At 34.7% G+C, this 16,422-nt stretch overlaps 1 protein-coding gene across 3 annotated transcripts in view; it reads left to right on the forward strand.

The window, feature by feature from the left end:
• The first annotated feature begins 1,566 nt into the window (after positions 1-1,566).
• Positions 1,567-16,422, forward strand: part of LOC110106199 (nucleolin 2) — a 31,241-nt gene continuing 16,385 nt past the window's right edge. For all 3 annotated transcript variants that reach the window (XM_020835986.2, XM_020835987.2, XM_020835988.2), the window contains exons 1-2: positions 1,567-1,694; positions 11,015-11,120. In XM_020835986.2, the coding sequence (XP_020691645.1) occupies positions 1,600-1,694; positions 11,015-11,120 (201 nt within the window). In that variant the 5' untranslated portion in view covers positions 1,567-1,599. The remainder of the gene's footprint in view (positions 1,695-11,014; positions 11,121-16,422) is intronic.

Genomic DNA, 16,422 nt, shown 5'->3' on the forward strand with positions numbered 1-16,422 from the left:
CTAGCTTCTCCTCGACCACCGCTGTAGTTCTACCGACCAATGCCGGGGTTCTGCCGCACCACCACCAAGTTCTGCCGCACCACCGCCGGAGTTCTGCCGCACAACCTCCAAGTTCTGTCGAACCACCACCAGACCATTAAGGTCATCAAAATTGCCACCCAAAGCCGGAGTTCCCCCTGATACTAAAGTGCCATTGTCGGACCACTACCTGATACCAGAGTGCTGCCGGACCACCACCCGGGGCCCAAACTTCTGCCGGACCACCACCAGATGCCTAGAGTTATGCCGAATATGGTTGTTCTGAACTCCCTCACTAGACAACGGTCTTTCTGACCCCAGTCTCCTGCCGACGACGGTCCTTCCAACCTTCCTCACTAGATAACGGTCTTTTTGGCCCCAGTCTCTTGTCGAATATAGTCTTTTCGACCACTGTCATCCGATTACGGTTCTTCCGACCTACGTCGCTTGTCACATGTGGTCCTGCCGCCCATATGAATATATCAACATTGATTCTTCCAACTCCTAATGCACTCTATATGATGTATATTTGCTACTTCGAACTAAGGCCTCCAAGGAAGGACCTCATTTGTAATCAACTATAAAGACTAGTGGATTCATTCAAACTGGGCTAGGCTCCGTGGTTTTTTCCCCTTTTTAAGGGTTTCTACGTAAAAACTATGGTGTCTCTTATGAACGCTACACCCTCTCTATCTAATCTGCTTGTGTGCTAGATCTTCGTACAATGCTATGACATTACATTTTATATTTATCTACCGCCGCGAATACTCTAGGACACAACAACTTTGGCGTACAAAATAGTTATAATTTTTAATATGATTTAAAATAAAAAAATGAAGATAATTGATGGAATAGTTAATTAATTAAAATATTGATTTTTAACTTAAAATTATATTATTTATATTATTTACTGATAAAAGAAGATAGTCTTATCTCAAAATTTGAATTTTGTTTTTAAAGATTTTTTTTTGCTCATCATTCAAAAGAATATTTGTAATATTTAAAATAAAAAATATATTAATTTCATGATAGCATAATTCGGTTTTAATTATATTTGAAATTAAATTCTAAATAAGAAAATGAAAAAATTACTATAATATTTTTTAAGACTTTGGAGTCAAATAAATAAAATTCATTTTCTAAAAAAATAAAGTAAATTTATACACTACCGTATGTGTAAGCATGGAAAAATTATTATGTGCGGATACAAAACAGATCAATTAGAACATGTAATGTTATTTTTTTGTTCGGTATCAATACTTTGTACCGCTCGATATTTAGATGATGTGGGCGTTCTGATTAATCTACCGTTTCTGTATACCCATAGAATAATATTTCAAAATCAAGTCATTTAGTTCATAGAAAGCTCTCACCCAATCAATTAACCTGAGCTGTTTTGATCTGCGATTACTGTCATGCGACTCATGCCGGTTAGGCTCGCCTAACCTCGCCACGCCTCCTTGGCTCTTGAATTACTACAGTGTCCGGTGTGGGCATAACAAAACCGGGACACCGCGTCTGGAGGCGGAAGCGCGACGGACTTGCTCATCTGTCAAGCGAAGATACGCTTAGAGAGGAGCAATGGAGGTTGAAACGAAGAGGACGGAGGAGGACACAGAGGCGGAGATTAAGCGGGCGATGCGTGCCCGTGTGAAGGATTTCAAGGAACAAGCGGAGTAAGATGCCATCCCGCCCTATATTTGTCCCTCCTGATTCCCTCTTGCTATTTTTCTTTCATATTTTAGTAATAGGGAATTTGCGGATTGATTCACCGGAATATTCCGAGATTTTTGGCTCATTTATTGAAGTTTATCTTTTGCTGCTTTGAGCGGCGGCATCAGCATGTTCTCCTGCAATATCGCAATGTTTTTTGGGATCTGGAATCCAGATTTAGTTAGGGTTTATAGCTTTGGCAGAATTTTTTTGTGTTTTGGTTGCATTTTATTAGGGTTTAAGATGGACTGGGTTTGCGCCTTGCCTACCAAATAATAAAATTAAGCAAATAAGCTTTGCTTAGATTAGTCCTTAATGTGATGCTTCCAACGAGAGAGTAAACAGGGCTCCAGCAAATTTTGATATTCATTAAATAGCTTACAACAACAACAACAATAACAACATCAAGCCTTTGTCCCACTACGTAGGGTCGACTACATGATTCCTTTCTCGACATTGTCCTGTTAAAAGTCAAATTCTCATTTAAATCTAATAAAGAAAGATCATTTCTAATATTTTATAACCAAGTCTTTTTAGGTCTAACTCTACATTTCTTAACATAAGTCAAATCTAATACCTCAACTTTTCTAACCGGGTCATCGGAAGGCCTCCGTTTAATGTGACCAATCCATCTAAGACGACTCTCTCTAATCTTATCATTAAATAGCTCAGAACATAAATTTTGTATTTACTACTAAATAATTCATGAATCATCACAATAATATTTGTCTCACTAGTGAGCATGATATATTTTGAGTCCATCATTAGCAATGGATACAATCTCATTATTTAGAATTGACTCATCAATAAGCTGTATAGAAGTATCTAGTATAGAATTCGGTGCAGAGTCATATAGAAGAGGTGGAAAGAAAGAATAATACAAGGAATTGATATTAGGCTTATAAAATAAAGTCAAATTAGATAAATTAAAATATATATTTATATGTATTTCTTCAAATGTTCAAATTGTGTAAAATAATTACAATGTTTTGTATACTTTTAAGTTTTTATACCTTCCTTGCACTCAATTTGCATGAAATCATTTCTAATGAAAGCCTTTCAGAATTTAGATGCACCGTGACTTCATCATGATGTTTAAATTTCACATATCTTATGTTTATATCAACATAAAACTTATTATTGTCATTATTAGTAGCTAGTTTTTTGTGAATAAACTTATGCAAATCATGCATATGTTATGCAAATGGTATAGATCTAGAGTCTGCAGGAAGCTTAACATGATCTGCAGGCTTCCTAGGTTGTTACCTTGTTACAATCTTAAATATACTTGTGTTAGTAGACCTATTGATGTATGAATTATATGTAAATTTATTCATAGATAATATCAAATCCCACCCATGCACATGATCCTTTATCATAAAACTTAATGCATTTTCAAGCTTTTGTCAACCACTTTAAATTTACCTTTAATTTGTGGGTTATAAGTGGTTGAAAATCTAAGTTGTGCTCTCATTTATTTCGATAAATTTTCTAAAAATAACTCATGAAATTTACATCTTTAATCATGAATAATTATTTTAAGCGGACACTATGATTTATCTACTTCATTAAAATATAGCATATCAATATGAAGTGTATTAACAATTTTATGACATTGTTTGAAAAGTGTCATTTTTGAAAAATGTTATAGAATTATGAAAAAAATCATGTTTTTTCAATGTCCGTGCTAAACCTAATATAACATATGTACCGCCCGTGGTTTATATGGAATTGATAAAGGTTTATACAATCCTGTGTTTTGCTTCTTACTTTGAGCATATTGTCAAGTCCTACATTATTAAAAAAATACATACAATATCATCCGCTAACAACCCCAACATAGAATTCTAAAATTAGAAAACCCCTCAATAATGGATTAAGAATTCAAAGATGAGCACTCTTAAATAAATTACCAAACTTCTTGTAGCTTTTCTTAAGCAAATATAAATCACTATTTGCTTGATAAATTCCATGAAAATCCTTACAAGTAAATCTTTTATATGATCACTCTTACCATGCATTATATGTGGAAGGATAAAAACTCTGCTCAAAACATCAGCAAGTTTATTATTAGTTCTAGCACAATATTTAATACAAATGAATATTCTATTAAAGTCTCAATCCTCATGGTATGTTTATTTTTGAGCTTCTTTTTGAGAATTTAGATATTCAAAGCTTAATAATCAGAATATAGTATAAACTGTTTTGATAATAGACAATGTCTCTAATATTGAAGAGTTTGCACAACTATAATTATCTATTTTCATTTAAATTCATTCAATTCTTACTAAAAAAAATGCAATGGGATGTTCTCTTTTAACTTGACGCTCCAATAGCAATACCAAGCACATTAGAAGAAACCTCAAACGCCTTATTGTGATAAAGTAATTGAAATACATGTTCATTTTGTAATCTCTCTTTTATTTTAGTAAAAAAACATAGTTAGTTGACTTAGTCCATTGAAATTACTCTTTTTGAGAATGTTTGTAATTGGAATTATAACAATACTAAACCCTTTAAACTGCTGTTCTTGATGTCTTCTTCTTGTTTCCTTTAAGCTTTCTTTCTTCCATCAAGGCCAATTCGCCATCGAAGCTGCTTCGCCACTAAAGACGGGTCACCACCAAATGACACTGGCGACGGAGGCGACACGACGACGGACAAAAACACTAGCAACTTGCTGGCTCTGATCCGGACCGGAGGGGGCTCGACGAATCCACGTCGATGATCCGGTGTCCGTGTCCGAGCAAGTCTCCAAGAACTTCTTGGGAAAAAGAATCCACCACCTAAGAACAATCTCAGGATACAAGAATGACACAACATACAACTCAAATTTTATTCATATCTCAAATCTCCCTATTACAAGAGTTGGTTATGTATTTATAGTCAAAGGAAGCAACAAAAAAAGCTACATGCCACCATAATGAACACTATATTTATATAGACATATTAACAACTAAATGGAATTAAACTATCTTGAAGTTAACGTGATTAAGTGACTCAGCTCCGGCGTCAACATTTTTTGCAATATTCTTAATATCATTAGTTCTTTTTTCCCACATAACATTAGCATCCACATGTATAGACAAAATCTTAAGATCTAAAATCTTACTCTAAAAAATATTTTTGTTAATATTTTTTAAGTGCCCCAATCTAATCCTAGAATAATATATGTTCGTGTAGATTCATATTTATCCTTATGTTTGTTGATTTCAAAACTACCCTCCTCTCATTTGTTTTAAAAACAATGTGTTAGACCTTCCAAAATTATTAGCATCTAAATTATACAACAAATGTCTACCCAAAATAGTATGAGTAGAGCCCATGGCAGGACATCACGCTAGATTGTATTAGTATAGGTTGTTACCTAAGGAAGAACTAAACATCTATGAGACTCAAAAATAGCAGTGTTTCTATCCAAGCTACCAGATATAATTGTGGATGTGGTTCGTTTTTCAAATTCATGTAATGTAAGGTAGACTTTGACACATCATTCATATAGTTCCCACTATCATAAATTATGAGTGCGTAGTTTCTCATTTTTAAAATATGTTTGAAAAATTGCAACATTCTTTCAATTAAATTCAACCTTAAGAGTATTAATTGTGCCACACTCAATTGAATAAGACATTTAACTTGTACTTACAATATTAGAGTTGGCTAGAAAATTTTTATCAAAAGTTAAAAATTACATACCTTAGAATATCTATTTACAAACTTGTTAGACCCTAGGAAAATATATATATAATTGGTAAAAGAACAGCTCAATTCAAGTTTAAATTAACACCAAAATAAGAAATAATTCAACTTTGAAAATTTAATCCTAAGAATGCAAATATGCCTGATTTAAATTCAACCCCAAATGCATGTGATCATGTTATTTGCCAACCCAAAAAACCAACGATACTTTTAAATTTTACAATTTGTATGCCTCAAAACAACTATCTTTTATAAAACAAACTTTGCATGAACATGAATGAGGTGAAATCGCCTCAAATGGAAAATGGAAAAAAATGCAAACAATAATTCACACTTCCAAGGTTAGGCCTCCTAAAGACATTTCCCAAAGCAAGATGTATAATTCCAAATATCCGTTGCAAAAGGAAGCTGCATAATTTATCTCTTTAAGATAAAAAAATTCTTTTTTATGAGAAGAATGCCATCAACATGCATTGAGGATCACAATGCTAAATGAAGAGTGTGTTGTCACTATTTTTTTGTTTTACTTTTGACAATCGAGTTTTTTATACCCTATTTTTTCTTTCTAGGTCTTAGTAGGAGGTGTTGCTCACACTCATGCACCTATTCTTTTTGTAGTGTTATCATTTAGTGGTGACCTTCTTGGGTTTGTAGTTACTATATTGATACTTTAGCTTTGACTCTATTCTATTTTTCTGATTTTTTCTCTTTGGTTCACTCAATCTCTAACATGTACACTTAGGCTATTTATTAGTTTCACTTGGCTCAATATGCCTTGAGCTTTGTACATCTTCCTTTTGATTGACTTAGTCAAATCTCTCTCCATATATTTAACATATTGCCATAGGTCATACCAATTTGTCTATGATCCAAGCCTATCTTTGACCAATTCAAGTAACTTTGTGCTCATACTCTCTACTTAGTCAACCTAAGACCCTTTAACATATCTATTAGATTAGAATCAGTACCCTTCGCTTCGATAGGACCCATTGATGAGGACATCGCTCAGAGATTTCGACATGTGTACCGGCGAGGAATCGTAGATCGGCGACTACGATTCAGAGTCTTTACTTTTAATGTATTTTATGTTTTATTTATTTTGCATTTCAATTTTCCTAGTTTACCCCTATGAAGAGTGTTTTCTTATTGTAGCCCTGAGGGCATTTGAGTACTTTTCTTTTCTTTGTGATTGAGACCTATATATAGCGGTCTTATGCTTTGTAAAAGGTTAATTAATGATTGAATGAAATTTTGATATTTGTCTTCTTCTTCTTCTTGTGTGTGCTCAAGAGAGAAGAGAGAGTCCGAGGTGAGGGCGAGCGCAATATCCACCAGTCGTTGGAAGAGTTCGTGGCTTATTTTCTTGTTCCCTTCTTCTTCTCCCCCATCCGTCGGATGTATTCCATTCCCCGACCCTTCGGCCCACCTTTAACATCCCTAAACTCACCCCAATTCCACCTCCCAAAGTTCCTCCACGCGCAAGCTCAAACCGTCTCCCTTTTCCCCTACCCGACGCCATCTTTCCCCTCCCCATTGCCATCGACCCACCCTTTGGCCACCTACATTATGATGATTTCAATCATCATAATTGTTTCCTAAATTAACCCAAGTAAGGCAGGAAAAAAATTAGTATTATTTGAAATTCAAATACTTTCCTTATTTGCACTCTCTAATTTAGGAAAGTGTATAAATCTAAGTCTAATTTAAATTATATTCAATTTAATATTCTCTTTCTTAATTTTCAAATACTTTTCATATTTACACTCTCTAATTTAGGAAAGTGTATAAATCTAAGTCTAATTTAAATTTAAATTAGATTCGATTTAATATTCTCTTTCTTAATTTACACGAGTTGCTTTGGAAACTTTTAAATCTCTCCCCAACTCCCTCCTCCCTCTCGTAATGCCGTCGGCCCCCATCAATGGCCACCTCCTTTGATTTTTCCTTTTAAGCCCTTAATCCTAATTTGAATTTGAAATTAATTTCAAATTTATTTCCCTCCAAATTTACTTAAATATGAAATTAATATCAGATTTATTGAAAACTCCACCCCAACCCTAAACCTAACTTAGCCCCCATAAGCCTCCCTCTCTCCTTGGCTGCCCCTTCCTCTCCCCTCATCTCCCTTGGAAACCCTAAATCTCTCATCAGTTTGGATCCACGAAAAGAAGACAAACTCCTCATCTCTTCTACCATTGGTGAATGGCCGACCCTGAGGTCGACCACAGATTCTCCTACAATGCTCAAGGGGAAATCGACATCTTGTTCTCTCCTTTCTTTGAACCGGATTGGGACTATGAAGATTAAGTGGAAAGCTACGTCAACCGCATACTCTATTGCCTCGCTGAGACAATTGACGAGCAACAACCCACGGGACATTGGCAAGTCGTCGGCCGATCAACAACCTCTCTTCCTCCGGCTACTTCTTCGATGAACAAGACCCTACATGTCACTTGTCTTGTGGTGGCATCACTTGGGTTGCTCCTACCCTTTATCCGCTAAGCCCCAACTTCAAAAGTGAGAGTGAAGGAACTCATGGTGAACATTTCTTGATGTTACGTCGTGGATTTTTATTTCATTGCCATTAGTTTTACTATTATTTTGTTGCTACTTGCAAGTATCTTGTTAATCTCAATTGTAATTGCTTGCTATTACTTGATCTCTTAACAAAAGTTCTAAGAAATCTAACTTGTTTAAACATAAGTTATAATTAGTAAAGCTAAAGTTTAAAGTATTGTTAATTTCCAAAGGCAATCCTTGTTCACTTACATGTTTCACATCACCCATAGTCTTTTTTGTTCTTTCCTGATACTTTTGCACATGCACTTGGAGCCTGCAAATAGTCATATTAGCCTTGCTTACTCTAGAGAGACGTAGGGTAGTCTAGCTAGTCCTTAGGTCAATTACTCTATTAATGTAGTGTTTATGTCATTATGAGTACTCTGTGATGAACCAAACACTCTTACTCTTAGGCTATCCCCGAGACCATTCACATTGGTCTTAGACTCCTTATAATTGGATTGACTTAGTTTCTACTCAATTTGTCACATTAGGTTAATTTAAACTCATTTGTCAACCTAGTGGTTAACCTGACTCGCGTTTGTAACATTGTGTTGATCTGATGAATTTATCTAACATAAACCACATCATGGATTGTAAAACTTATGTACATGCCCTTATACTCTAAGGTATTTTCTTATATCCATCTTGTCAACCTTGAGTAGACCCAGTCAATACTAAGCCTAATAGGTTAGGTTTAGTCAACCATGACTTATTATCATAGGTTTGAGACTATTGAACATCCATGTGAGAACTAATTAGTCCGAGGCTTTCTAATTTGTATATTTGGTGGTGTCTGTTGATTCAGGAGTCGAAGAATCTAGTTGATGAAGTTTTTCATAAGATGTAATGAGGAAATGGAAAGCTCCAAGCCATAAGAGAGAGTTGATACCATTGAGTTTGATAGTAGTACTAATGTTGAAGGACGGTTTCACTTCGGAGAGAGAAGTAGAGGAAGTTATCAAAGAATGCCACAAAGAAAAAAAAGCACAACGTTGAGTTTATTAATAAAAGATTGAGAGGTCATAGTCAAATGATGTTGCAAAAGAGAAATCTCTTTCTGAGGTTATTTAGTAGATGCATGCACGAGTGGGAGTACACAAGCAACAATACTTGCGAGCATGAAGGCTACATGCGTGCAAGAAGATACAAAAAGGTGATCAACTTGAGATTGTATCATTTCCAAAGCTTAGCTGAGAGGACTTTGGTTGTATCACATGAGTAGACTATGGGTGTGGGGGATTGTGGTTAGGAAGGGTGAAGGCATGAGGCGTGATGCAATAGTTAGATGCAAGTGTGAATGTGGCGAGTGAACACTGGTGAGAAATTATTTTAAATAGAGAGGGATGATGGAGAAGTAGAGTGACAATTAGAGTATAGCCATGTCTTATACGGTTATACCTTGTTATAACTGTTGAACTTTTTGACTAATTTCACTACAATATATGTTCTTATATATAGATTGATACAAGAGATAAAATCTGAAAGAAGTAACAAATAAACAAAGAGGAGAATATCCTTAATTACGAAGATATATTATAGAAGAAAAAAGGAATATTGAAAATTACTTTTAATTTGATAAATCTCTGTGATAACATAATCGTCGAAGGTTGAACTTTCATTTTTCCTTGAGAGCTTTCTAGATTAAGATTCTCCATTTTAGGTCATTTACTCCTATTAATGCAATCAATCACATAATAAAACTTAACAATAGGATTGATACTTGACTAATGTTGATCTTAATCATATCAGAAATATAACATTTGATGAACTCATGAACCTTTCATTGACATAACCCATTTGCATGATGCCCGCCCTTCTTATTGGCTAACATATTTTGATTGATTATAGATTGAAAAATTTTGAATGTAGCAAAAGCTGATGTTCTATCCAAAGCAATGAATTGTACTTGTATAAAATGATTGATACTATAAGAATTTTTCCATAGAATGTACTTCAAAACTTATAGAATGATTGATACAAATGCAATAAATCGCATAATAATTCTTAAAAATAAGATTGTTACTTGACTATTGTTGATCTTAAATCTTAATTATATCAGAGTTTTTAAAATTTGATGAACCTTTCGTTAACATAATCCATTTGCATGATGCCTGTCCTTCTTATTGGCTAGCATATTTTGATTGATTATAGATTGAGCAATTTTGAATGTAGCAAAAGCTGATGTACTATCCAAAGCAATGAATTGTACTTGTATAAAATGATTGATACCATAAGAATTTTTCTGTAGAATGATTGTCAAGGAGTACATTAGTCATTTTACAAATATGAATTGTACTTGTATATTTTTTTTGCCATTGAATCCCTCAATTTATGTTTGTATCTTTATCCTTGCATTATTAATCTAATAATTTTTTCTTAAGAGCCTTTGGAGTATAAACTATAAAGTTTGAAGCTACCAAATGGACCCTTGAAGTGGCCGCTGTTTGTGATGTATGGAAGGACGTCAGGTTCAATAGTAGATTCAGTGCATAAGCTAGCTAAATAGATAAAAAAAGGCTCACATAATGCATCAGATCGGGTAAAAAAAAGTTTCAACTTTCAAGTTAGAGCAGCTGAACTATAAAGTTGGAACCTAACAAATGGAGCCTTGAAGCGACCATTGCTTGTGAAGTACGATAGTAGATAAAATTCAATAACTAGTACAGTGGATATGCTCTAAATAGACAAAATTAGAACTCAGAATTCAGGGTTTCTTCTTTGTTTTCTTTATTAATTTTCAACCTATCTTTTTGTTCGGGGAAAAAAGAACGTTATGTATCTGGATGCTGCCCATGCCAGTATATAAATTATTTGAAAACTTAATCTGTTTTTTTTTTTTTTCGCTTGACTTGGTTCATGTCAAGTTGCATGCTCTAGAACTGCTGGTTTGGTTAATTCTCACCTCAACTTAACACTTTATTTCTACTTGAAGTTCATATTGTTTGTTTATACAACAAGTCTAACAGAAGTTGAGTTTGCACTTTTGATATATTCAAGTTTGCTGATTTGGTCCGTGATGCAGTTCCTTGACTCTTGAGGGTGTTAGAAGGGCATTAGAGAAGGATTTGGGCATGAAGACTTTATCGTTGGATGTGCATAAGAGGTTTATAAAGCAATGCTTGGAAGAGGTATGGTTCTATTGTACATGAGTAATTTGTTTATTTCTTGTTTTTATCTTTCAATTTGATAAAGAATCTATGACGTTATATGGTCAAAGTAGTATGTGGGCCTCATCCTACCTTCATGTTTTTGCTATTTTGATCATGGTCTAATTATGTATGCTGTCCTAAACATTAGAATATGTATTTTTCACATAGGGTGTTGATTCTTGCTTTAGGGAATTTGAATAGGAATGTAAGTACCTTTTTTTCTTTGTTAAAAAATCTGAATTCTTTTGCAGTGAATTTTTAAATACTTGGTGATGAACCAAGTAGAGATGGTTGAAGTGCTCAAGCTGATTTTCAGAAATTTTGGGCCTGTTAGTTGAGTGACAAAGGTTCACGCAAAGCAATGTCTTTGCATGCAAAATTAGCTTCCCATCACAAAGATCAAATTCAGGACATTCAAGTTCAGATAATATAGTCTAATTGACTGCACCTACTTTACATTGCATTCCAAATACGTCAAGAGATTATTTGGTTGCTTCTGTTTAGAATGCATGTTTATTTCAATTATAATGTAAAATAAATACTGTGCATTAGGGAATACTTTAAGTTTTTTGGTTGGTTGTAAAATAAATTCAGAAGATATGTTTTTTTTTGCATTTGATGGGATGTAATGTGAATTTAAATATTTGTATTTATATAGTTTTTGTATAATATATATTGTAGAAAAGTAGAAATATTAAAAAAAAACTTTAAATTTTATTTCTTGATTATGTTCATTCGTGGATCTTCTATCCACTATTGATCCTACATAGTTTGCATCAGTATATTCTTCAGTTTTATAAAGTATCTTGCATTTTATATAAATTTTTTGCCTATGTTTGATTTAAAATATCTAAGAATTCTATAAGCAATTTGAATGTGAGACTTTTTAAATATGTATGAATTGACTAACAAGATTTATTGCAAATGATCAGTTTGGATAGGTGTGAGATAGATTAGTTTTCCATCTAATCTTCAATATTATTCCATGTATACTTCTTTTCCTTCTTCAGGCGTGTCTTTGACCTGATTTATTTAGGGTTTCATAAGATTTGAAATCAATAATTTTTATTTAAATAGATTTATGCTTTATTTTTATTGAGAGAGGATTATTCTTTGTTTAAATTAAGCAACTTTTATGCCCAAAAAGGATTTGAGTTTTTCCAACTTCTTAATCTCAAATTCTTCAACAAGTTTTTTCTTGAGAGATTTATTTTCTTTATTGTCGTCACCTATAATAATTATATTATCAATATATATAATGAGGATTAACATTTTATCATCAATTGAGTGTTTTATGAAGAGGGTATGCTCCTTTTGCTTTTGTTTATATCCAACTTCATTTATGACTTCTATGAATTTGCTAAATCATGCTCTTGGAGATCTATCAAATCCCGATGGTGGATCCTTAAATAATTTTCTTAAGAATTCCCATGTGAGAAAGCATTATTTACATCATATTGCTACGTGGATCATTCGCGATTGGCTACAAGAGAAATCAGGATGCATATCATATTTATTTTTGCAACATAAGCAAAAGTTTCGTAGTAGTCGATTCCATATGATTGGGTATATCTTTAGCTACAAATCTCGCTTTATGATGGATGATTCTTATATTGCTTAATTTATTCGTCAAACTTAATTGAAAGATTGAGGAAACTCAAAGTAACACAAAACATCACCAATTTAGGGATATCCCAAGTGTGATTTTTTTTTTCCAGAGCATGTATTTATTCTCTTATAATATCTTTTCAATTCTTGTTTTCACATGCCTCAAATAGGATTTGTGGTATTGTAAAGAAATTGAAGCTTATGTTGGGAGCTAGGAGAATGTGTAGTGATGTGTTGATCACTATTACCTTGTTAATGGTTCTGAGTCCTGAGTTTACTGGAGATTTTGGCTGGGGTTATTCTATAGACTTAAAGGTGTATATTGTCTGGATTTGTTGGAGTTTATGTTGTTGAAATGTCAAAGTAAAAGATAGATGTTTCATCAAATTTATCTTTTAGTTGAGAGTTCTCATGAAGATGAGTTTGATTTTAAAAACTTTACTTCTCAGAAAAGATGACATTTTTTGAAGCAAGAAATTTTTGGTTGGTAGGATGATTAACACTTATACCATTTTTTAGTGGAGGACCAACAAAGACACATTTGAGGGTTCTAGGATTAAGTTTACCCGTATTGTTTGTGGATGTGGATATTGGCAGTGCTCCCAGAGATTTTTGGTAGAATTTTTAAGAGGCTGATTTGTGGGGATGAATTAAATTAGATAGTTTAGAGAACTTTTAAAGCCAATCACTCTTGAGGGCATTCTATTGGTTAGGTATATGGCAATTAGGATTGATTCTCCTCAGTATCTTTTTGATACTTGATTATGGAAGAGTCCTAATGACTTTCATAGGATTACGATTTTTTCTTTTTCATCACTCAACTCTGTTGGATAGTTTCAGGACAAGAAGATGGGTGGGTGATACCTTTTTTGCTGTAGACTCTAAGGTTGACCTCCATAATTCAAGTTTACCTTCAACTCCCTTTCTAGTCTTATCAACAAGAAGAATATCATCAGCAAAAAGCATACACCAAGGTACATCATCTTGCAAATGTATAGTGAGAAAAATAATTTTATTAAGAAAGAAAAGGACAGTATAAGCACGGACCGAAAACCAAAAACAACAATGAAAGGAAACAAAAACTAAAACAACAAAGAGATCATAAGCCAAATGCCAAAAGCAGACTCATAGTGGCAGTCCCCCCACAACGACCCCACAACCACCAAGGGCCATCCATTAGAGACAGAAATCTACAGAAACATCATCCTAGGTAACGAACAAGCAGAAAGCATACCACCAAGATTGCCAACAAGATGACCAGCAGGGTGATAGGTAAGGAGCTGCCTCATCATCGTCCATAGCATCAAAAAAACCCACGGAAATAAAAGCGATGGAGGGGACCAGAAGCTATTTCTTCTTAGCTTTACTTTAACTTTTTTGCCTTTCACATTATCACCGAGAACAACTTCCTCAACCTCAACCGAAGGTGAAACTGCCTCATCCAAAATAAAATCAACCAATCATTTGGGACCAAAATTGAATTCTTCAAAGTATCGGATAGACGGGCCTTCAACTCAGCATTAGACATAACAAAAATAGTAATATCCACAAATTTCACGTTTCTCTGGGCAAGATTAATAATAGGAGAAGAATCTAGCACAACAGAGTTAATCAAAGCCTCACCAAAGAGGCGACAATCCACATAATCCAACACAAGACGTTCACCAGACGACACACGAGTTGCAATAGGAGTGGGAAAAACCAACATACCACAAGACACTACATTACCAACATTAACGACAGGACTAGCACCCTCCCCAAATGCAGCTCCTCCACTAAAAACACCTGTAGAATCATGACAACCAACCCCAAGAGACAAAACATCAATAGCGACCCCAACATTCACAGCCTCAGACGGATTACCAAAAGGAATAGAAGCAACCTGCTCCATGGAGACATAGTCCAAATTCACACCAACCAAACCCCCAACATCAATACAATTCACCTTACAATTGTTCAAGGATAACATATCCTCCTCTCCAACACCATTCAACATGGGCATAGGGGAGCCACCGCCTTCATCAGTTAAACCCACCACATTACCAACAACAAATTCATGCAACAGAAGCACAACACAATTCTCATTAAAAAGCAAAACCTTCCCACCCCCAAGATTAACAAAAGTAGTCGCAGAGTCATGACAGCCAGCCCCAGGAGACACAACAGGACTAACAACCGAATTGACTAAACAATGATTCGACTCTGGTTCCACAACAACCTCCATATTAGGCACACCAAGCGAACTAACAATATTAACAAGCTCAGTAGCAGTAGGAGGAACATCCCTTTGCGAATGGGACTTAGCTAATTGCGGGTGTAAGAGTATACATTCCGATTTGGAATGTCCTAAAGATTTACAATGCAAGCAATACAAAGGCATATCCTCCAAAATAACCGACTGGACATACCCCAAATTATCCAAACCAATCCAAATCTGGTTACGAAACTGTTTGGAGACATCCAATTCGACCAAAACACGAACAACTGAAGGACGAGAACCAGTAGAGGTAGCATGATCTATTTAAGGGGGTGACCAAAAATAGAACCGACGCCATGAAGAATCCTTGGAGAGAAGAGATGAGGTCTCAAATTCGGGAAATACACCCAAATAGGAATAATAGGTGATTCAACATCCATGTCAAACAAAGGCGACCACTTGATCAAACGCATGTAACAATTGTTAACGAAATAAGAGCGACGCGCAAAGATATGCCAATAATCAAAATCATTCTCTAATTTTATCAAAACATTATTCGGATTAAGAACCGTAACAGAGAAATCACCATTCGGTTTAAGTTGAAAAAAAAAAAAATCGAATAGCTTCAAGGGATGGCCGGTTGGTCGGAAATTTCCCAACCCACGCGAAATCAAAAGGTGCAGCAAGCGAAAGAATTTCAGCCTCAGAAATCCATAAAGAGGGAAGCCCACGATGAATATAAATTTTAAGCTCAAGGAAAGAAGAGACATTACCGGAAAGAGCATCCGGAAAGTACTTAGACGAAGGTTTGCCATCAAGAAAACCGGCGTCAACTAAACGTTTACCAGCCATCTAGAAGAAAAGCACAAAAAGAAATGAAGAAACACTTTCCAGAACGAAGAAGCGCAATCAGAAAGCATGAGCAAAGCAGCACGACGGAAATCGCTACGGAGACGGAAACCCTAGCAAAGCGCATAGCAAAGCTTCTTAGGGTTGAATTATTTTTGTGTCATTACAGTAAAAATGAGGAGAATAATGCTGACATTAGATTTGTGTTTTATGAAATATACCCATGTCATCCAAGTGCAATTATCAATAAAGATGATGAGTCCTTATAACTCCAGAAATATTGGATATTTTGGAAGGTCCCCAAATGTCAAAGTGAACAATTAGAAAATGAATAGAGAATATAGAATCACTTTTAGAAAAAAAAAACATAATGTTTAGCATTTCACAAGTCTCAAAATAATTTGTTTTTTGTTTTTATGTTTTCACTCATAAAAAAAGAAGGAAACATACATTGCAGGGTTTTTGAAGGGGGGATTCCCTGACCTATAATGATGTTTCCATATGGCTTCTTTGTTGAGTGTAGAAAGAAAATGGCAAGTGATTTTTGTCTTCAATAAGATATAAACCGACTTATTCTCTAGCTTGTCTAATTGTCTTCCCCATAATGAGGTATGAAAGTACATAATG

Source organism: Dendrobium catenatum, unplaced genomic scaffold, assembly GCF_001605985.2.
Source record: "Dendrobium catenatum unplaced genomic scaffold, ASM160598v2 fragScaff_scaffold_390, whole genome shotgun sequence".
Taxonomy (NCBI): Eukaryota; Viridiplantae; Streptophyta; class Magnoliopsida; order Asparagales; family Orchidaceae; genus Dendrobium; species Dendrobium catenatum.